General features: G+C 42.6%; 1 protein-coding gene and 1 pseudogene across 2 annotated transcripts in view; both read right to left on the reverse strand.

Annotated features, from left to right (window-relative positions):
- PLCH1 (phospholipase C eta 1) overlaps nt 1-24367 on the reverse strand; it is a 227197-nt gene that overhangs the window by 69377 nt on the left and 133453 nt on the right. For both annotated transcript variants that reach the window (XM_075548867.1, XM_075548866.1), the window contains exons 6-8: nt 18626-18719; nt 12136-12339; nt 1240-1360 (exon numbers count right to left, since the gene is read on the reverse strand). In XM_075548867.1, coding sequence (XP_075404982.1) covers nt 1240-1360; nt 12136-12339; nt 18626-18719 — 419 coding nt within the window. The remainder of the gene's footprint in view (nt 1-1239; nt 1361-12135; nt 12340-18625; nt 18720-24367) is intronic.
- On the reverse strand, nt 17491-17876 carry LOC142444546 (protein archease pseudogene; annotated as a pseudogene).

Here is a 24367-nt window from a genome sequence, read left to right on the forward strand (position 1 = left end):
AGAATGAATAATACATAGCTCTCCAAGTACAGTGAGTACACAGCTTACGGATTTTTAAAAAGGAGACGTAAACCAGGGATTTCTGTGCTACAGAATATGTCAGAAATATGCTGAGGTCTCTCTGGGCAGAGAAAAGCCCAATCTACAAAGTTACTAACTACCATCAACTCAACCCCTGCTCATAGCAACCCTATGCAGGGTTACCAAGGCTGTAAATCTTTAAGGGAGCAGACAGGCACATATCTGTCCTGCAGAATGTCGGGTGGGTTTGAACCACTAGCTTTGCGTACCACCACCAAAGCCCAGTCACTGCCATTGAATCACTTCTGACTGATGGAGACTCTGTGTAAGCTTTCTGAGGCTGTCAATTGCCACAGGGGCAGATAACTTCTACTTTCTCTTGGTGAATTTGAACTGACAAGCTTGGGGTTAGCAGTCCAACACTTATCGGACAGCATCACTAGGGCTCCTAACGAACAGAGAAGGGGAATAGCATCTGCTTTCCGGGTGGTGTAGTGGTTACACACTGGGCTACCAACCACAAGGTCAGTTCATCTGATAGTAAGTGTTTGCTGCTATGTTTCTGTATAGGTCTGAAAGCATAGGGGGAAGTTCTGGACTACAGCTAGAAAAGTATCAAAAATAAAAGAGACCAATGTCAGGAAATACTAGCTATTAAGAGGATAAGGAGACAGAATAAAAGCACACAGCCTGTCCACCCCCACCCCCAAAAAGCAATGACAGAAATAGAGGACAGAAAGTGACCGTGAAAGCTCAGAAAGCAAGGAAATGGTCAAGATTATTGAATGTCCAAGAGACAAGTAACAGAAAGATGCCAGGTACCACAGCCAATACAGGACATCCATCAAGTCTGAAATCCCACGCAGTGTTTTCTTATTACATTGCACTGTATTATCAATAAACTACTTGTCAGGTATAGTTGCCTGGGTGTTAAATTTTTGTGGATGCTGGGTACACCATGAGCTGAGAAGTTCAGAAGGATTTCTAAGAGCGTTTTGAAGGCATTAAGGCGAGAGAGCATGCAATATGGAAGAAATGCAATACGGGAAAGCACACACGGGGAGACCACGCCATTTGGTCGTGATGTTTGTGCAGGGATGGAAAGAGCAGGAGAGAGAGGGAGTGTGCAAAGAAGAGAATGACGTTGTAGCCCAGTGTCATCTGGCGGTCCTCCCTCCACCATGCAGCGCTCGGCTCCCAGGTGTACGCCGTACTTACTCATTCTTCACAAAGGCGTGCTTGTTGACAGTCTCCACCACATCTCGGAACAGAATTTTGGAAGTGAGGGTGTAGCCGTGGTGCACCACGGGCTCTCCGTCGGGGCCATCCCAACAGTCCACTGCCAGAAACAGAATTATGAGTCAACAACCCAAAGTCTCTGGTTTTCACTAAATTTTCCGGAAATGTCAAACACATATCTTAAGTTATTCTTTGAGATCATGCCGAGTGTAACAATGACAATGATGTCAGAGAGGGGTGCTCTGGTACAACATTATAGTAAGAAACTTACTGCCAGCAAGTCCTTTCTGACTCGCTGAGGCACTACGGGCCCGAGTGGAAACTCTCATGGGGTTCGAAGCAGATTGCCACACCATTCTCTTGTGTAGCGACTGGTGGATTTGAACCACTGCCCTTCAGTTAGCAGCCCAATACCTAGCATACTGCAAGCACAGCTCCTTCTAGTAATAGAATGGAAGATAACAAAGGGTTTGGTTTTGCGAGCTTCGAGTGAGCAAACATGTCAGATTCCTAGGTAGCCCAACTCTTGCCCAAAACTTTTTCAAAGTTGACCTAAACCCAATCAAGTGTGGCCAGAAACTCGGTCCTCGTTTTGGAATATGGTCCTGCTCATTTCATGTCTTCAGGTTACTGATCTGTTATTACGTTGCAGAGTCCTCGGAGCAATTAGAGAGTCATTATTGTTCACTTAAATTCAGTATATTTCTATTCTAGTCATTTTAGTTACAAAAACAACATTGGCTTCCTCAATTTGCACTCTCCAGTCTTGCCAAGATTTCGATAAACATGAACAAATTACTTAATTAAATAAAGCATTGCTTCCCCCCCCTCCTGATAAAAGAATCACAATAGGACTGACATCACAAATGTGAGCGAAGATTGAACATAGGTCAAGCTGTCCTGGACCCTGCTGTGTGTGCCAACATCTTCATTGCCTCCCAACCGGACAATGACAGTCACCACCTTCTCATCGCCCTTTCTCCAGAGTTTGCCTTCCCTTATTGTACACGCTATCACGACACCAATTCCTCTAGCACATTGCTTTCATAATGTTGCCTCTTTCCTCAAAAACCTACTCAGTGCATTGCATGGTGTCTAACACATGTAGGTGCCCAGGAAATATATACTAAGCATAAATTTATACTAAATGTAAATTTAGTAAATTTCCTATTGAAACTTTTGACTTCTTCCCTCAGAGGCCCCGATTTCTTGTGCCAGGAATTGGCTTGCCATTCAGTGAGTCTAAGTTCTCTTGCCCAGGCACACAACTAGACTAGGGTTTCCAATCTCCCTTGCAGTAGGATGTGGCCAATGCAACAGAGACAGACATAATGTGCATCACTTTGGGCTCTGGTCCCTGAAACTCTGCCATCCTTCTCTTTGCACTTCTGCTGTGACTTTAGAAGCCACGGGCTGAAGACGGCATGGCTCTGAAATGGAAGGCACTTCAGGTTCAGACTCCTTGCTTCAAAGACAGGAACACCCACTTGGGCTTCGTAAAGGCAAGTTGTTGTAAGGCACAGAGATGTTGAAGCTTTGGTGTTGAGGAATTCAAACAAACCCGCTGCTGCCCAGTCAGCCTATAGGACAGGGTGGCACTGTCTCTGTGAGTTTCTGAGACTAGAGGGCCTCATCTTACTCCCAGGGAGCAAGCTGGCGCTTTCAAACTGCTGGCCTTGTGGTTAACAGTCGAACGTGCTCCCAGGGCTCCTCCTTGAGGCATGCTGCCTTAATTAATACACTAGGTCAATCTTATTTTACCCTCCACCCAAATTCACAGACTTGCTCTTTCAGTTTTGCAATCTCTCTGTTCTACAATCCTACCCCTGCCCCCATGCCTTTGTTTCTTCCATTTTAAGTTAACTGAGATGCCTCCACCCGCTTTGTGTACTTTAATCCCAACCGAGGTTGAGCGAGGACCCCCATAGCCCCTCATCAGTCTGCGGAGCTGCCTTCCTCATGGCGGGGGCACATGCTCACATGTCAACAAGAGCCTGGCAGCTAACACAAGTAAGTAAAAGAACCACCTAGAACATGAAAGTCTCCATGTGATAAATGCCTCTCACGGCCAACCAGCCATTGCTAAGGACCAGCGAGGACCTGCATTGTCAAACATTCTAAGGAAAAACAAAAGCTCTATATTTTATTGCCTCAATTTCCCACAATTTTGAAATACTGGCATTTAATCTACTCTTTTAAATACCGAGTAGATCAAGCATGAGCAAGTCTCCGGGCCGGATATCGCCAACAGAATACCATTTGAAAGCTCTGTATTTTAATGAGGAGCGCACAGTTCATAAGGACACTTGTTCTTCTCCCTCCAGAATGCTCTCGGCCGATCTTGCAATCCTATATTAATGGCATAACAGGAGTTCAGTAAGTATATACTGCCCAGTATAAGGGTCCCTACATGTACGCTTTGTATATCACCTCAGGAATGATATCCCAACGTCCCCTCTAAACTTCTCAAAAGAGTATAGTATAAACATAAGGTTCTCTGTACTAATCAGCTCAACACTGACTTCTCAAATATCACTGGCAAAATAAGTGGAAAAGGAGAAAGGACCTTGGAGGGCAATGTCATAGGTAACAGATTTGAAGAATCAAGCTGCTGTTCAGGAGAACAACAGTCTTTTTGGGATACCATCCCACTGCTCCTATTAGCCCACAAATGAGGTCACATGTAACAAAGGCACACCCTCAGGGGGATGGGGAGAAGAAAAGAATAGAAATGCTTCATGCATCTTCTGCCACATACTTGGCATTCCTTAATTTGTCTCTGGGTATCGGCATGGAAAGAATGAACAGATGTGTCAAAAACACATGACTTCAATCACATATGTCCCGAGGCATAACAGAGTTCCTCATCAACAAACTAAAATATTTCCACGAAGAACGTGAAATAGAACAGGCGTTGCCCTGTCCGTACAGAAACACTGTCGAAGCTTCCATTAATAAAAGAAAGCGCTTCTAGAAAAAAAAGAAGAAATGAAGGTACTCTTTTCTAATATCGATGAGCTAATGTTTACTTTCTCCTTCTGATTGTCACCACTCGTCTCTTCCATGAGGATCGCAACACGCACAAGCAGGATTCATAGCTTCACTTGCGGCTTACGATGCCAGCAGGTAATGGAACTAAAGCTTCCTCCAGAGCTCATGCTAAGGACACGGTGACAAGCTGGAGACCCATACCAAATCCTATGGCGCCCAAAGCAGTCGGAATCTGTTCAACCATGTCGCCCATGACTAGCTGCCATTGAGTTGAGTCCAAATCCTGGTGACCCAAAGTGGGTCAGAGCCAAATCGCGCCCCATCAGGTACCAGGGTTTTCAGAAGCTGAATGCCAGACATTTCTTCTAAGATGCCCCAGGATGAGCTCAAATCTCCAGCCTTTCAGTGAACTGGGGCACCTCCACCGTTTGCTCCATCCAGGGACTCACGCCACACATTAGAGGCCCCCAAAGTGTCCTGAGAGAGTTGGTCGGTTCTGAAAGCTGAGCTGCTAATGCAATGGCTTCCATGATAAGACCCCAAGATGTTCTGCCTGGACAACAAACAATCCAGAGGTAACTGGAATAACCGTACACTGATCACAAAAATCGCTGCAACATCAGTCACATACGAGAGTGAAAATCCCCTAGTCATTCAGATTTGTTAAGCAACTAAAGCGGAAAATCCTGTAAGGAACGTAATTAATACTTTGCTCACAAAGCCAACTCAAAGGGCTTATTAGTCTCAGCTGAGGCACCTTATAGCTCCTGACAAAGGACGTTATCCAAATGAACTAATGGAGAAGGAAAATATTTCAGGTCATAAAATCATGAAGAAACTGTCCAGAATCATTCGTTTTTGTCTCTGAAAGCTAACTTGGCAAAAACTGCTTCAGAAAAATCTGAACATTTCCATCTCTGATATGCTACATTCCACAAATGGGTTTTGTTCAATCCTGTGATGCAGCTGTTTAAAAACAAAAATGCCTTCACCCAAACCCCAGCTCTACACTGTAGTCTCCACACTCAAGCTCCAAATAGGAGCCACGATCTTCAGATCACACTGGTAAAACTGACCAGAAGTTCACAATGGATCATATATCTTCAAACTCTAAGTCTTCAGGAACACCTAAATAGTGAAGGGCTGGACCTCAATGTGAACCAGCAAATTCCTCCTGTGAAAGTCAGCCCCCTCCCCCCACCCCAATGCTGTGTTCTTCACTTGCTATAGCCCTTCCTGGTATTATTACTTAAAAGCCCTGACCACGAGGTATAGAAGGGACCAGTTATCAGACATCAAAGAATTAAAAATCTTATCAGTGGGTGCCCACCTTCCTGATACGATCACTGAAGACAAACATGTGCATAAGCAAATGTGGGGAAGAAAGCTGATGGTGCCCGGCTATCAAAAGAAATAGCATCTGGGGTCTTAAAGGCTTGAAGATAAACCAGAGGCCATCTAGCAGAGAAGCATCAAAGCCCACATGGAAGAACACACCAGCCTGTCTGACCATGAGGTGTAGAAGGGACCAGTTATCAGGAATCAAAGAACTAAATATCACATCAGTGGGTGCCCACCTTCCTGATACGATCAATGAACAATAACATGTGCATTAGCAAATGTGGTGAAGAAAGCTGATGGTTCCCGGCTATCAAAAGAAATAGCATCTGGGGTCCTGGAGGTTTGAAGATAAACAAGTGGTCATATAGTTCAGAAGCAACAAAGCCCACATGGAAGAAACACATCAGCCTGTGTGACCACGAGCTGTCGAAGGGACCAGGTATTAAGCATCAAGGAACAAAAGATCATATCATTGTAAATGTGTGAGTGCAGAGTGGAGACTCAAAGCCCATCGGCAGCTAACCGGACACCCCCTTACTGAAGGGTTGTGGAGAGGAGATGAAACAGTCAGGGTTCAGGGTAGCAACAAAGAAACATATAACTTTCCTCTAGTTCTTAAATACTTCCTCCTCCCCACACTACCATGATCCCAATTCTATCTTACAAATCTGGCTAGACCAAAGGATGTATGTACATTGGTACAGATAGCAACTAAAAACACGGAGAATCCCGGACAGATGACTCCTCCTGGACCAGTGGTGAGAGTGGCGATGCCTGGAGGGTGGAGGGAACATGGGATAGAAAGGGGGAACTGATTACAAGACTCTATGTATAGCCTCCTCCCTGGGGGGTGGACAGCAGAGAAGTGGGCAGGGAGAGACATCAGGCAGTGTAACATATGACAAAATAATAATAATGTATGAATTATGAAGGGCTCATGAGGTAGGGGGGAGTGGGGAGGGAGGGGGAAAACGAACAGCTGATATTAAGGGCTCAAGTGGAAGGCAAATGTTTTGAGAATGATGATGGTAACAAATGTACATATGTGCTTGACACGATGGATGGATGGATGGATGGATGGATGGATGGATGGATGGATGGATGGATGGATGGATGGATGGATAGTGATAAGAATTATAAGAGCCCCCAATAAAATGATTTTTTTTAAAAAAAGAAGAAGGTCCTGTGAATTCAAAACCCTGAATCTCCAAACCAAGGAAACAAGCCCTATGAGGTGCTTGCCTGTACAAAGGCAGTCTGCGTAGCTACTCTTTCTATCTTTGGTCATTGCTGTAAAGATGTCTATCACAAAACTTTTGCCAATTCAACTTTTACACGTGTACAGTTTACTCCCCGTTACACTGTTGAAACCTTAAACCAAATCCATTCCGTGAAGTCTTTTTAAAAGGAAAATACAGTTTAGTTTAACTACTATTAACTGTCTGCCTTGAGCACTGTGCTCTTTTCAAAATGATCTATTTGGGCTCCAGCTGACCAAAGGGGAGATAAGAACTTTAAGGGGCAGTGCGCTCATATTAACGGGGAAGGAACAACTCAGAAAAGGAAGATGATTGGTTATACAACACGAAGAACAGAATCAATGTCAATGAAGGATACATAGAGAAATGATTGAAATGTCATTTCTATATTCCCAAAAATAAACACTTTTTAAAATAAGAATTAAGTTAGATTATGTACAGAAACCACTCAGCTCACCACTGGCACACAAAATAGACAGATATTGTGGTAGTTCCTTGTAAGTTATGTTCAAAGACAAGGTGACAACTACCATTTTCCACTCACTTTTCTCTTCAAAAAAGCTTTTCAGAAATAGTAGCTCGACTTTCCGGGTCTGGTTATAGATTATTCTAATAATGAAGTTTAAGCCAAATAATAGGGAGGATTTGCTGACACAAGCTGGTGAGAGAGAAATGTGAAAGCACGTGAGACAGGGCATCCTTTACAATGAAACCAGGCCTGTGCTTATCCCCAGCTCACAACGACCTGGAGCAGGCAGCCTTTTAGACATGGAGAGTCAAGTAGCTTCTTTGTATTGCTTTGGTAACTAGCAGACAGGAAGAAGAAGATACAAGAAAAAGCCTGTATTCAGTATCATCTCTTCTACATAACTCCTAAAAGCTCCCATTTAAAACTAAAAGATCCCCTGAGAAAGTGTTGACCATTTACACCTTATTATAAAATATTTTAATCAGCTTTCCTTCTTACTATCCCAAACAGAGTTGCTGAATTAGAGGTTTTGAATCGGGATTCAGAGAGTTGGTCATGAGAACAAACTTAGGTGTGAGTAAAGACCCTGATTTTAGGCAGGCTTAGACAAAAGCAGAGAAGACCAGGTATCTGAAGGAACTGAAAAATGGTAGAAATTAAACATGGAAGACAAATTTAAAAACTGTGCAATGCTGTCTAGATTTGATTATCACTTCTTGGACTCACTGAAAGTCAATCTCTATACCTGGCTTCCAAAAACAAAGGAAAAGTCACTACTTAAAATGATTGAACTAATTCATCTGCATGAATTCAATGAGGCTGTGTGCACAGAGCTGATCCTCGTGCATGCCAGGCATGTAAAATGTATTGAGTGCTAAATGAACAACCAGCTCAATCATGACTGAGGGTTGACTCTCACCGCAAGACCTTGTGTTGCTTGAACAGTTTTTCTTTATATTAATATTCTATAAGCATCTCCATATTCACTTGCTTAAAGCTACTCAATCGCCTGTCACAGTTGTCAGTGTGTGTTCTCTGCAGCTACCAAAAAACCCTGTGTGTCTTCAAACATGAATTTCCAGAGAGCTCATTTTGTAAGGGTTTGGAATGGCCCTGTAAGGCATGCACATTTTATTCCTGCCCACTTGGAAAATATGACCATTTACCTCTGTAGCTTTACTCTCACTTTTATTACAGAAGATCGTTCAAGTTAGAAATTTTCTGACAAAGAACATCCAATCCAGTCACCAAACTTACCTCTTCACCCTATTGCCTTGCCCTACCCCACCACCCGCAGGCCAAGCTGTTATCCCTTCAAGCTCCTCACTGACCCTACCACGAGCGTCTCTTGGGGGACACGACTTCCTCCCTCCAAATACACTTTGCTACAAATGGAAGAACCAGGAGGACTTATCTAGACTCCTAATGATGCTTTTAAACAACTGATCTTCTCTGGTCATTAAAAAAAAAATCCTTCTCTGAAGCCTGCTTTATCCAAATCTACCCTTCTGGTTTCGTCCACGCTCCTTTTCCATAGCAATCGTTTTGTACATAAGTACCTGGTATATGAGGGTGCTGCAAAGAGTTCCTGGAAGAATTCTACCATTCTTCTAATAATTCTGTTTATCCATGAGCTTTTATGCATGAGCCATGTTCCTCCTTGTATATCTTTTTTTTTTAACTTCAGCCAGCATCTATTATAAGTTAAATGCTCGTGTGGAAAATCTACTCAGTTCCTAATGTTTGACCGACCCCTCAAGGTCAGCAACATCTTCCCTCACTCAATTTGAATCATCCCCTCCCATGACACCCCTGGATACTGTCATCACCTGTAATTGCATCCAAAATCCTACCTATCAGTGACAGCTCCTTGTCCTTGATTTTTGGGTGGGTGGTGGCAATTCCTTGGATTTTTCTATTTATTTGAGTCTTTTAATCTTTTAACCTCACTGTTTAACCTATCAACCTCACGATCTTTCCTAGACATATGATCTCCACGGTGTATTACTTCAAGGAGCCCAAACACCTTCCAGATACTGAATGAAATTGCAATATTGTTTCTATGACTGCACCAGTAAATGAAGTACCAACAAACTTAGCACCTTAAACCAATAGGAATTTACTATCTCGCTGCAGGCTAGAAGCCTGAAAACAGGAAGGGCAGTACTACTGTCTCTGAGGTTCGAAAGGGAAAATCTCTTCATTCCATCCTCCAGTTTCTATTGGCCATCAATACTGTGGGCTTCCTTGTAGCTGGGGTCATACCACTCCAATCTTTTCTTTGTCCTATCACCTCTCCTCTTTGTCCCAGTCTTTCCCTCTTCTGTCTCTTATAAGGTTACTTTGTCTTTGGTTTAGGGCCCATCCAGGCAACCTAGGATCATCTCATTCCAAGTTCCTTAACTTAATTATATCTGCAAAAACCCTTTCCTCCTAAGGCAACATTCACAGGCTGTAGAAATTTACATGGAGTGAGATATTATAGGGAGCTACCATTCAAGCCACTACAAAGCCCTAGAGATCCGGATCCTTAGATCATTTGATAGTCTGTCTTGATTGCTCCCACAACCAAGTAAAGGTGTCCCACTGGAAGTGGGCATAAGCGGGCTAAACATGAAGACCTACTGTAGAGGGCTTGCTTTTTTAATTAGCTGGCCTGCCCTGTTATTTTGTCAACACCTTCCCATTCTTGGATCATTGATTTTTCAAGCACTTCTTGATCTTTTTTCCCCCACAATTGAAAGGGTATATTCGTGACATCAGTAGGTTACCATAGTCAAGATCAGGACATAGTAAGGATACAGTCATTGGACTCCTCGACCAGCGGCCAGGACTCTCTCTCCAGCTCTCAAGCTCTTGGCCACATGGTAGCCAAGTCTCCTTCAGGCCTCAGCCTCTCGGCCACATGGTCCTTCGGCTTCCCTAGGCCAAGAAGCCAGTCCATCTGCTGCTCTGCCCTACAGTGCTATACTCTCAGACAAGATAAGGAGAAGGCACCCCAGTCTCAGCACTGCTCCTCTGTGTCTCCATGCCGCAGTCTGATGCCTCTGCTACTGGCGCTAAAACATGCTTTCCCATAACTTTATTTTTTTAAACATTTTATTAGGGACTCATACAACTCTTATCACAATCCATCCATACATCAATTGTGTAAAGCACATCTGTACATTCTTTGCCCTCATCATTCTCAAAGCATTTGCTCTCCACTTAAGCCCTTTGCATCAAGTCCTCTTTTTTCCCCTCCCTCCCTGCTCCCCCTCCCTCATGAGCCCTTGATAATTTATAAATTATTATTTTGTCATATTTTTCCCTGTCCAACGTCTTCCTTCACCCCCATTTCTGTTGTTCATCCCCCAGGGAGGAGTTTACATGTAGATCCTTGTAATCGGTTCCCTCTTTCCAACCCACTCACCCTCTACCCTCCCAGTATTGCCATTGACACCCCTGGTCCTGAAGGTATCATCCGCCCTGGATTCCCTGTGCCTCCAGCTCCTATCTGCACCAGTGTACATCCTCTGCTCTATCCAGACTTGCAAGGTAGAATTCGGATCATGATAGTTGGGGGAGAGGAAGCATTTAGGAACTGGAGGGAAGCTGTATTCTTTATCGGTGCCACATTCCATCCTGACTGACTCATCTCCTCCCCTAAACCCCTCTGCAAGAGGATCTCCAGTGGCCGACAAATGGGCTTTGGGTCTCCACTCTGCACTTCCCCCTTCATTCACTATGGTAAGTTTTTTTCTTTTTTTCTGATGATGCCTTATCCCTGATCCCTTCGACACCTCGTGATCACACAGGCTGGTGTTTTCTTCCATGTGGGCTTTGTTGCTTCTGAGCTAGATGGCCGCTTGTTTATCTTCAAGTCTTTAAGACCGCAGATGCTATCTCTTTTGATAGCCGGGCACCATCAGCTTTCTTCACCACCTTTGCTTGTTCACCTGCTTTGGCTTCAGCGGTTGTGTTGGGAGGGTGAGCATCATTGAATGCCAATTTCATAGAAGAAAGTATTCATGCATTGAAGGAGTACATGAGTAGAGGCCCAAGGTCCTTCCGCCACTTTAATACTAAACCTATAAATATAGACAACATAGATCTATTTCCCCATCCTCATATATTTACTTGCATATGTACATATCTTTGTCTAGACCTCCATAAATGCCCTTTGCCTTTTAGCTCTTCCTTCTGTTTCCCTTGACTTTCCTCCTGTCCCACTATCATCCTCCGTCCCCACCTGGGTTTCAGGTATACCTCTTAATTACATTACCCTTGATCCTTCCCTACCAGGCACTTATTGATCTTCTTAAGCGCTCTAGCTAACCTCTACCCACTTTATATGTGATGGTTACAGTCTGTCTTCCTCCCCTGAGAAAACAAGTTATCAGTCAACAACAATAACAACAACCACAACCACACGTCTCTCCTTGCCTTACTTTACTCAAAAAACAAATCTGTATCTGCGTTTACCTCCTTTCATGTCTCAAAACTGGGCCCACAGCGCTTTCAAAAAGTATCTCTTCTCTAAGTCCTCCCTCTCAGGTCCAGAAACAGCCAGTCACCAACCCACAGCATTTGAAAGACAGCCCCCTCCCCGCTCACATGCCCATCATGAAACTACACATCAAATGTCATCAACGGTTTCCTCCCCACTGGCAAATGCAACATTTTGGGTGCTTACATCTTTAGTTTATGAGCAGGACGCTAGTTTGGACTAGTGTGGATGAAGTTCAGGTTTCTTCATCACTGGCTAGACTCGACTTAAATGCTTAAAGAACTTGTTCATCGATACATACTGGAGTTCAGATGCAGGACACATACCTTCCACGCAGCGACAGCCCTCTTGTAGCACCCGAGCATACATATCCACTTTGGACTGCGAGAGGAGCTGGTCCCCAGTCAGGTATGTGTTGTGAGAGGAAGCAATGTAGTAATTGCAGAGGGGCTGCTCCATGTCTTGAAAGACTTCAAGGTGCAGAGGGTTAAATATGTCACAGGCAGGACTACGCATGAAGTTGGTGAAGCCTTTGGGAAAATGAGAGATGTGAGTCAAGTACTGTGGCTTTCAGAGCACGTGTGTTTACCCTATGGGATAAAAGAGGTCAAGATGTGTTCGGAGTGATTCTCCACTGACCCTTAGGGCAGTCTCTGGGAGAAACTGGGGAACTTAGAGACTTGCTTCAGGTCAAATAGCATCGGAGAACTGAAATATTGCTTTCGAGAAAAGCAGTTTAAACATAACCTTAAGAAAACGGAAGGGACTGTTTGAGAGATTTGATTGGGTCCTGAAAGGGCAATCACTACAAAGTCAGTTGGTAACTGCTCAAACCAAGCTTCGATCACACTATTGCACCGCATGAGCAATTGAGGCCATGGTAAAGTCATAATTACACTCAACGTACACTGACCAGCCAGCAATAAGGTAAGTTAAGACGCTGACTTGAAAACGAATTGCTGGCGTAACTATAAAACAGCATTGAGGCAGCAGGTCAAAAGTCAGGCACAACCTGAACTCAGGCTGTTACAGTTTATCTATGAAATTGGTTTGAGAAGGTGCTGGTAATGGCCATTCTTTATAAAGATGATATAAAGAAACATCACTTTTCTACAAGCTTTCAAAACATAATGCCTAAATAAGAGGCATTGGTGTATGAATGAAGAGAGGAATGACCACTAGTCCCTAGGTAGAATGCTTATTAGGGCTAATTGTTTCAAGTCCTTAAGATTTCAGTGGGAAAATTATATCTGTAAATACCCTCTGAGTCTCTGGAGGGTGTCTTCCTTCCACACACTGTGTCTCTGATGTAAGAACCACATTAATACTCTCATCTGGGTCTTCCCAGCAGAAAGGGTGCCTTTCTTAGAACAGAGGAGGCTCCAGTGGGCTTGTTTATCTGCCCTGATTGTTTTCAAATGGTTTCTAATGATGTAGATTCTAAATTATTCCTTTTCCTCTTAATTACCCCAGAAAGTAAATTCATATTATCAAAGACCCCTTCTGTGACAGTGGCCTGAGAGAAGAAGAGAATATGAAGCTAGCCGTTAAAAACGGTAAGATAAACAATGGATTTGGATGCTGTCTGGCAGCGAGGCTCCCAGTAGAGGTTCATTAAGATGATCTTCTCATTTTGGGTGGTAGCCAGCAATTTATTTCCGCACATATTTTAAATGTGCATATTTTATCAATGCACATAATTACATTGGTAACGTATTATTTTATGTAAAACCCTAGGGGCTGAATTATGAATAGTTGATGGTGGGTAAATGATTTCATTTCTTTGAGCCTCATTTGCCTCCAGTATAAAATAGCATGGTCATACTTGAGATGTGTTCCAGCAACCTGTCAAGCGCTCAAGACCAACCAAGCTCAATGCCCACAAGTTAATGCCAACTCATTAGTGACCCTATAGGATGGGATAGAGCTGCCCCTGTGGGTTTCTGAGACTACAACTCTTTATGGGAGTAGAAAGGCCCATCTTTCTCCATTGGAGTGGCTGGTAGGTTCGAACTGCTGATCTTGAAGATCACGGCCCAACAAGTAACCACTACAGACTATACTGAGTCAGCTGTTAAAATTTTAGAAAAGTCCATTTACTTTCAAGTCAAGGAGCCCTGGTAGTGCAATGGTTAAATGCTCAGTTTCTAACTGAAAGGTTGCAAGTTCAAATCTGCCCAACAGCTCGCAAGGATAAAGACCTGGAGATGTACTTCTGTAAAGATTAACCAGAAAACAGACAAACATATCTGCTGCCACGGAGTTCATCCGACTCACACTGACACCACAGGGCTATGCAGAGTTACTCCCTACAGTGCACAAAGCAGAAAATCCTCGGAGGAGCAGACTTCCACATCTCTCTGTCACAGAGAAGCTGGTGGTTTCACACGACAGGCCTTTCAGCGAGCAGGCAAATATCCACGCACTGAGCTACAAGGGCTCCTGTCAAGACTACAGCTTAGAAAACCCTGTGCAATAGAGAGGGCCTCTGGGAACCAAAAGGCAACTCAAGAGCTAGTTTTTTAGATTATTTATTTTAGACCTGGAATTCCCCTCATGAAATCATGAGATTCAGACCATTTCAAAAGAAAAATAGTTATTTGAAAAAAGTCCAAATATTTCTTGGCCTCCCTCATGGGGGTGAGTCAAAAGTACTGTTATTAGTATTCCAGTCCATACAAGCCTGGGTGTTTTCCGAAGAAAACGTATTTACACATATCTCTGCAATCAGTGGATGGCTAGAGACAAGTTCTCTCAGAATACATGTGTCTTAGTCTCATTAGCATACCTTCAAAAGGCCAATCAAAATAGTGGCATCCCTGGGCTTGCTGGTTGGACTGAAAAAGACAGGTAGGACCCCCAAGACGATGGCCCTTCATGTCTGGCAGTAAACCCATCCTGGTGGTTATAAAAAAAATTCAACCACATGCGATCAAAAGGGCAGCATTTATCCAACATCAAAGTTCAGAGGGCTAGTGGAGGAGGAGGGACGGAAACCGGAAACCCAGGGAGGAAGCAAGGTGAGTAACTGCATATTTAGAAGATTGCGAGAGATGAGTTGAAACGAGTGTGTGGATTTGAAGGTAGAGCTGGTGATCTGCCCAGCCATACAGCACTGTGCTGACAAAGGCACTCCTGACTAACAGACACTCCTTCAGCTGACAAGTGGACCTTCCTGGAAATTCAACTCAAGGTAGGTGAGGGGTGGGGGATTCTCAGAAAAAGTGGTTGCACTTCTGTTGGTGGGCAAACCGGGTAGAGCAATCTCCTATGGGAGAAAAACATTTAACAATATTTATATAGAACTCGGTGGGAATAATATACCCAGTACTCTCTTCCTAATGGGAAGAGAGTTTGACATGGTTTCTGTCCGGCCCTTGGTGACAACCCAGGCTGTGTGCCATGTAGACTATTGGGGACTCAGACTCTACCCTTTAAGGGTGCACAACATCCTTCGTCGGCTGAACCAGAAGGACCTGAGATGGAAACCCCGCTAACTGAACGGGGCTTTACATCAAACTCACCTTTGCACACCTCTCTGGAGTTCAGCTGAAATGCCCTGGAGTGAGAAGAAGGAGGTGACTGCTATCTGAGAGTTATGGGATTTGTGGTGGGAAGACTTTGGTTCAGCAGATCGCTTGCTTTGAGGATGTCTAAAGAGCGGTAGCCCAGAAGTATCATATATTTACTATGTTAATGCTTTCTTTGCTTTCTTATGACATGTATTATTCTAGTAGGCCTGATTCTGCCTTTGTGAATGAGTGCCATTGAAAGTTTCACCCTATCACCAACCCCCTGTGTGTAAATTGTGTCCAGTCACTTAAGAGTTTAATCTGTACAAGTGAACAATTCATGTATTGGAGTCTAAATGCCACCCTATACTTGTATAATTTCCTCTTCTCAACAGTGCTTTAGATTCTCTACCATCGACTATATTAATGACACGATCAATACAATCACCAGGAGCCCTTGGTAGCATAGTAGGCTATGCTGCTATGCATTCAGCTGATAACTATAAGGTCAGTAGTTCAAAACTACCAGCTGCTCCTTAGGAGAAAGATGAGGCTTTCTACTCCCTTAAAGAAGAACAGTCTCAGAAGACTATGGATGACCGTGGGAGCCCAAAATATATTTCCAGGATCTACACAGAGAATAAGCCTCCAGTGACTCCCTTCTAACTGTAAGAGACAGGAATAATCTGGTCATCAGACAGAGAGTATTAGAGATGATTATTGTAAATTTAAATGACAAATCGGACTTAACATATTAAAACCTTGCCATTTGATCTCCCTTTGGACATATTTTGAGCTTGATCTAGTTTTTAATATTTTCTGGGTTTTTTTATTTATTTGTTTTCGTGTTTCCTGATTGAGACAGATCTATGCTGTATTTTGCTAATGTTGGTAGCATTCTTGACTCTCTGTCAGGTATCTATGGTTTTCAGCGTATGAAACCCAGATTGGATGAATCTATAGAGACAACAACTGGAATAAGGGTTCGAACCATAGTTCACGGATGTGAATAGGCTTGCTATCAGACAGTGTTTTAAATACTCCTATGACAAGTTATAGCAGATATATCTAGGTTAAACTGTAATCCCTAATCAGTTGATCTTCCTTTTAACCCATTTTTAAGTTGTTTCCATTTTTAATATTCTTAGCTTCTTTTCCAATTAGAGTTTTGTTTCCATTTGTTTTGTTATTGTTGTTGGCTTTGTTTGGTTGTTTGTGTTTTGTCTGATTTTCTGTATATGAAACCCTGGATAGGTAAGCCTATAGAGATTATAATAACTGGGTTAATAATGACCTAGGGGCATGGCAAGGGAGGTTGTGGGAAAGTGGGGCGCTAATAACCATGAGTATGAAGAAAATGTTGTAACACTGATTGATTGTGGTGATGGTTGCTTGACTCTTTTTTTTTTCCAAAACAAAATTTTATGTTGCACCTTTTCAATATCATTTGTTTTAAAAAGATAATTATGTTATATTAGAAGAGTGGGCTCATTTATAAGCAGTGTCAATTTTTTCTTATGAAAACACTAGTGGTTTAAATAATGTGTGAATCGAAGAAGTATCAGGGCTTTTCCTAGAGCCTTCCCATTGCCCAAGCATCTTACTGATTCTGAAGAAACCAGCCGGAGCCCGGGGTGGCTCTGTGTCACTGCAAATTAAAATGCAAACTCTGTTAATGTTCACAGAGAAAATAGGAAGGAGACTTCAAAAAGTCTGTGGAACAAATGGAATTAAAAGGTATGAAAATGTCCATAAACTTGTGGTCATTTATTTGCCTGAACCAACTTCAAAGGGCAAAATTCTAGGCATAAGAATATATTTTCTCAAATGTTCCTTTTCTTTTTTTCTTCCCCCAAATGGGACTTGGCAAGAGCGTGGAGCTTGAAGGAGCTGGCTGTGGTGCAGAGTACTGGGCTGGGCCTGGCTCCCACCACTCACAGCAGTCTTGTCTGGGAACCAGAGTGGACCATGTTCCAGTGAATAGTGGGGGCCCCTGCTAACTGAAGCGCCATCCTTGCCACTTGAAAAATTCTTTAAAGTTTGAATATTCGAGTAACACTGACCAAGTCTGTGCCTCAATGTTCCCTTTCGGAAAAATCACACTTTAATGTTTTTGTTGTTCTGCATGTTTCTATTTCGCCACTGAGTCCAGAAGTTAAATCGTGAGTATCATCCCAGAAGGAAGAAGAACAGGTCTTCAGAGGTGCCTCTTGTCTTTGTGTCTGAAAGGTCAATGCTCCTAAAAGCTTCTGGCTTCTCTTCAGGATAGGCCTGCCTTGCTGAATAGGGGATTACCCTGACTGCAGTTCCCTGAGGGTGTTTGGACAGTAAAAAGTCTACTCCCCTTCCAATTGACCATCATTTGAAGGTTCTTTGATCAATACTGAACACTTTCACTTCTGGGAGAATGAAGAAAGCATCCACACTAAACTTTAAAAGCCGCTCATACAAAAAGTGAAACAGATAGGACTGTGAGCCATCCCCTTGGGTTTCAATTCTACTGCAAGGAGGGGCTCGGCAGTCCCATCATCTGCCACGTAACCAAAGACAGCCATTACGCACTGGGAAACCGCTCCCTCCTGAGTAGTCCCCATGCATGCAACGGAACAGCAGCTAGGCGACCCAAAGACTCAGACTGCCCGCTGACTGGAGGCACTTGGCCCTAACTGCCATCTGCATCTGAAATTGTAATCTCTGACATCTCTCCTTCATGCACCTATTCGCAGCACCGACCACTCTACTCCTGCCCTTCGCCTGCCTGCACAACTCTTCTTCATAGGATGGAGTTGTGTGATCGGTGAATTCTATGCCAATAAAACTTTTTAATTAAAAAAAAGCATATGATTGTAATCCTTTAATTATATGCTACAGCTGCCACTTTGACTTGGTATAACTCAAAGGACACAGAGTGCTTCGGGGAGGGTTAGAGACAGGAACGCTGCCTTCAGAAACGTTTGCCTTTACATAGAGGATATGTCAGGAAACAGGAGCTTCCTATTTTGCTGGGTTTTGTTAGTAATGGTTTCTACAATTTTATAGCAATCCTTTGTGATCTCCCCTTCTACACAGGTGCATTAAGCAGATCTGCTTGAAGATGAAGAAGCCCCATATGTTACCGTAAAACTAAGAGAACACAATAGCATGACATCTCGCCACAGAAAATAATGTGTGTGTGTGCGGGGTTTCTAGTTTTCTTTCGATTATCTGTAATGTTGTGGCTATCTCCTGATTTCTCTTCATAAAACATTTGCAGGAACTTAATACAGTAGCCTCAACTAAGAAATTAAAAAGATGAATAGTTTACCTTCTATGCCAAGGACGTTTTTTGCCTTATTTTCTTCTGACACTTCAAACTTCCTTATGATGTCAAGACAACAGTCTGCTGTCACGTTGCTCATCTAAACGAAACAGACCATTAGTACAACACCTGCAAATTTCGATTCGCCAGTCATTTTATTGATCTTAGTTTTAAAGATGGTGTAGTGTGGTGTGGTGTGGTGTTATAGAAAGAACCGTAGATCTGGGGCACTGAATCCGAAAGCTTGTCCCCTCTCTAACTGAGGGCATAACGTTTCACGGTCTCATGGCAATTCCATTCATGCTCTGACTAGTCGGAGTAACACACACAATTAAACATGCGTCTCTGTGTCAAAAATGCAATGATACTGAATCCGCTTCCGAGAAGGATCTTGTATTTTTCAGTTTTGTCATGAAGTATGTGTGCCCTTGTAAGAAATAGCTAGTCCATTTTGCTCTACTCTGCAAAACACGTGCTGGTTTTTGAAGCACTCTTGAAACAGCACTAACGGGCAATGCTTGAGTTAACCATTTAAAGTGCTTTTATCCTTAGAAAAACGAGCATGATCCCAGTCTGACTATCCATTTTTCATATTGAATCAGTGAAAACAGGCCTGCACACACTAGATAAATGTTCTCCAGTAAATACTAACATGAAATCAGTGATCAGTACAAAGCCATTGCCAAATAAATGTCACTCACTATAAGCTAGTAGCTGTACACAAAATTAAGTTTTCCTGGGTAATGTAAATACTGAGTATATTGTAAAAGATAATCAGTTCCTAGTAAACTAGACTACTTCTAGGTAAATTCACCTGTGTGCGCACGAATCTCTACACCCCTCCACTGAACCCCCAGAGTCACCTGCTGTGGCATTTCATAACCTTTCATTGTCTCATGGCAATGCCATCCACCCCACGTTGGAGGAGATCGCATATGTCTCCTTGTAACACCTCCCAAACGGTGCCAGAGTGTGATGCTTTTGGCGTCCTGTTGTAGCTAATTTTACATATGTCTAGTCTCTTCTGCTAGCCATAAACTCTTAGATCCGTTTCTGATCTGGGGCTTACCGCTGTAGTCTAATGAAAGGGTAAGTGTATATGTAATGTGTCCACTTTCATTATCAGTAGAGAAGTTTCCCTGAGATTTTAAAATTAAAATGAAGTGACAAGTCCCAACTGCCATTGAGGAGATTACATTTCATCACCACCCTAGAGGACGCAATAGAACTGCTCCATGTGGTTTTCAGGGCTGCAAATCTCTATGGAAGATGATTGTTTCACCTCTTTCCTGAAGAGCTCCTGGTGAGTTTCAATTGCCAATGGGTTTGATCCACTGGCCGCATGATTAGCAGATGGATACATAACCCACTGTGCTACCAAAGCCCCTTTAAAAGACAATGAAGGCTGCAGATCCATGGAAATCATTCGTGTCTACATGCTCAGCTAGAGTGCTCAATGGAGTGGACAGAGTGCCCAATACTGCAGATGGAAAAGAAACCCAAACACGATATTAAAGAATGCAGATTTTGTAATACTATAGTGGAATGAGGTCACAGTCATAGGTAAATGCTCATTCGACAAACATTTTTTTGCAAGAACTATGTAAGTATAACACCACTGACAATGCTGTAACTGATAATTCAACACAAAAATATTTTTCAAAAATAAAAATCCATTAAGAATATTCTAAGGTCCTAATTAAATGTGATATTGTAAAAACCATCCATAATTCATAAAAGAAGTCTATCCTGTAAAAAGCAATCAGACAAGAGTAGTCCAAAGTCATAGATGTTGTTTTTATTGTGCTTCTATGGTATACAATGATTTGACATAGTCAGGTAGGAACAAGTTAAGTATTTAAACTCACTGCCATCAAGTTGATTCCAACTCAGAGCGAACCTGTAGGACAGAGTGTAACTGACCCTGTGGGTTTCCATTCCCAATAATGGTGGAGCTATTGCTAACTGTCCACTCTTGTTGGCTAACCTTAGGAAAACTGGTAAACTTGAAAAATAAAATGTTTTGAGACTTTTATAAATTTTCTAAAAGTATTCAGAATCATTAAATTTAAAAATCAGAAATGGAAAAGTAAAAATACAGTTTCTCATCGTTAGCTATATATTTCCAGACATTTTACTTGTCAAATTACTTCTGGACTAGCTGTTTTCCCAGACTTAAAGACTACATTATAAAAATGGGATAGAAATAAACAAGTAGAAATACAGTGTCTAAGAAATATGAGTAAGGAACAATGGAAATGTTTGTCATCAATAGCATTGCAAAGATTCAAACTGTCTTATTCTAAAAAGCATGCTATAAGCAACTCCAACATCTAACCTCATGAGAAAACATAAAGAAATGCAAATAACTACTAAAGCATCATATCTCCATTCTCCACATTCATAAATATGGTCAACCCAGCGGACCAAACCAAGGGTCATCCAAGTCCAAGCAGCCTTGCCATTCGATGGTGAAATTAGACATTTGGGGCCAGCAAAACTAACTACATCTCTACACATCTTCCCACTATATCTTCATTTGTGTTAAATATTCAGTGTCTAAATTACTCTGACCATACCAATGTTGAATATCATTGAGTATACAAGAGGAATTGTGTTGTTGATTTAATATAAATAAATATATTTGATGTCAATAAAATTACCCTTGTATTTTGTCTTCTTGTGTAACTCTTAATATTCAGTAGTAAGCCTCCGTAATAAATCCATTCATCTCCTTATCGTTGCCTTCTATTTTTTATTTCTCTTGCATTTACTGCTTGTGATATTATTGTTCTGCTTTCTAGGTCATTTTTTCAACTTCATCTGAGGCAGCTATAAATTTTCTTCTTTGCTTTCATATGTTTAATTTCCAATAGCTCATTTCTACTCTGAATCTCCCTTAAACATCGCATTTTATGATTGCTTCACGGCTGCATTTTTGTTTCCTTATCACCCTGATGCTATTCAAGGCAATGTCTAAACTAGTCTTCCTGCTGCATTGCCTGGTTCTGCCAATGTCTTGCTGCTGTTTCTCTTGGTTTCTGGTCTTTTCTGTTAGGTATCCTCTCACACGTGGTGGCATTTGGCTAGTTGTTTACATGTGAAAGTTGGTTGTGGGGCAGAACCACAGTGACCTTGTGCACAACAGTACAAAACACTGCCCAGTCCGGCACCCTCCTCACCACTGCCCCTATGCGTGAGTCCATTGTGGCAGCCACCACGTCAAATCAGCTCCTTGAGGGCCTTCCTCCTTTTCACTACCCCTGTTCTCATCGAGCGTGATGTCCTTCTCTGGGAACTGGTCTCTCCGGGCAGCGTGGAGCAAGTAGGCAAGTTCTTAATAAGACGGTTTGAAACTGTATTCATGAACAGTGCTTCGTGAAAGGTGTGCTTCACTGTAAATTCTCTGGCTGGGCTACTTATTGGGAGGTCTCTGATGTGAATATCTTTCTCTTTCTTTTTCCCCTTCGACCAGTAACATTCCCACCATGAGATTATTCCAATCCCTTGCCTAGAGAAGGTGAGCCTGGGAGCTGTGACTGCAAGGGCAATAGAGTTTTCACAGTTCACTGCAAAGACATCCCCTTAATCTTTACATTCATTATCTCGTTCTGTGAAACAAGTCAACCAAAACTTAAGAGGCTTAAAACAAAAACACTTGTTTGATCATAATTCTGTCAGATACCAATTGGCGCTGGGTTTAGCTGGGCAATAAGTCTGCAGGCTACATAGACGTTTCCAACGACAGTCATCTGCTCGCTTTACTAAGTCAAATGGTCAAGATGGCCTCACCAACAGGCCTGAAGTTGGTGCTGGCTTTTGAGGGGCTCTTTCTCTATATTCAATATTGAACATACCATGGACTACCAGAAGAACGTGCAGATCTCTTGGAAGAAATACAGCCAGAGTGCTTTCTAGAAGTGAGGATGACAAGATTGCATCTCACACTCCTTGGTCGTGTTTTCCAGGAGACAAGTCCCTGAAGAAGAACCTCATGTTTGATAACATAGAAGGTCAACAAAGGAAGGCCTTGAATGAGATGAACTAACACAGTGCTCAAGCAGTGAGATCAAACGTAATGACGGTTTTAAGGAGGATGGCACGGGGCTGGCCAGCATTCTATTCTTTTGTGCAAGGGTTACTGCAAGTGGAACCAACTCAGCAGCACCTAACAGTGACATTCTCTGTTGTTGTTGCTAGGTGCTGTCAGTCTGTTTCTACTGGCCGCAACCCCAAGCACAGAAGAAGGCAACACAGCGCACAATTGTTGTTATGTTTGAGCCCACTGTTGCAGCCACTGTGTCAATCCATTCGCTCGACCTAGTATGATGTTCTTCTCCAGGAGCTGGTCTCTTCTGACAACATGTCCAAGGTATATGAGACGAAGTCCCTCCATCCTCACTTTCAAGGATCATTCTATTCTGGCTGGACATTTCGCTACAGTATCTTATGTTAAAACCAACAAATTCGCTGGGTTTCCTCTTGGGATGGTCTCACAATTCCAAATGGGCAAGAGTGGAAGCTTTAAGTCTTCCTTGTATATCCTTTCCATCATATTTTATTAGTCAAATCGGGTCACAGGGGGTGGTAAGTAAACCCATCTTGATGGATGGAAGGAAAGGCCAAGTCACACTGCCACGAGACACATACACAGGATTGGAGGAGTTCCTGCAGCCATCTTTCTCAAGAATCAACCACAACATGAATGTCCTCAGTACTAGATTCCTACTAGTGTTCCTGGGATCTCTCCAAATTCTTCTGGCTCACGTCTTTCAACTTCACACTTTCACCTTTCTGTCAGAGTGGAGGAAGGACAGTTGTCCTGCACAGGGTCGGGAAAGTGATCAAGGAGCCCTAACCACTCTTAAACACCTTTCAACCATGCCTTGTGGTTCTAGGCTTTCGGTCTCACCTACTTTCAAGAGCACCTTGTGACTTTAATTGCTGGAGTTTTCTGGGGTTCTGTGAACAGATGCAATCTTTGATGCTAGGAACAGTTAACATATTCAAGCGCTAACTACAAAGAATGGCCAGTATGTTATCTTCTTCTGAAAATCAGCCATCAGCAACCCTAAGGAGCAGTTACACTCATGCAAACGAGGCTGCCTGAGCCAGAGTCAACTTGAGTCAACTGGTGGTTGGCTAGATAAGTTGAGTGGGGCTTTGCAGCTTCTCCGTCTGCAGGCCTGAGTTTCAGTATTCTCCCGTCTCCGTTAGGACAAGTTTCAAATTTTCTACTTCTGATCCCTTTTCCTGTTTTCTTTGGTTGCGCCTCTTTGGCTTGCCATGGGAAAAATGAAAAAGAAGACTCCTTACTGTGTTGTTAATTTCAAGGAGAAGTGGAAAAGCGTCTCAACACAAAACTTTATTTCACTTTATTTCACTGAGTAACTAAAATAATGATCTACCTGCTCAAAATGGTTACCTCTAACTGATTCGAAAAGTCAAACATAAGTTTCAGAGCATCTGAAATATGACTATTCCACACACACACAAAAATGTCAATTGGGAACTATATTGAAGGCAGCAGAAATATTGTACAATGTAATTACTTTGAAAAGTTACTCAACTGCTTTAATTACGGATAATCAAACAATGTTATGAAGAAATTGGGGGATGGTGCTTGAAGGCTTTTACAACTAAATAAAACAGAAGCACATTCAATGAAATTAGAATGCCTATGACCCTCCTCTAACTATTCCAGATGCAGTGCAGAGTCACCAAGGATGAGGGCACAAATGGCATTTG

This window comes from Tenrec ecaudatus, chromosome 4 (assembly GCF_050624435.1).
Source record: "Tenrec ecaudatus isolate mTenEca1 chromosome 4, mTenEca1.hap1, whole genome shotgun sequence".
Lineage (NCBI taxonomy): Eukaryota > Metazoa > Chordata > Mammalia > Afrosoricida > Tenrecidae > Tenrec > Tenrec ecaudatus.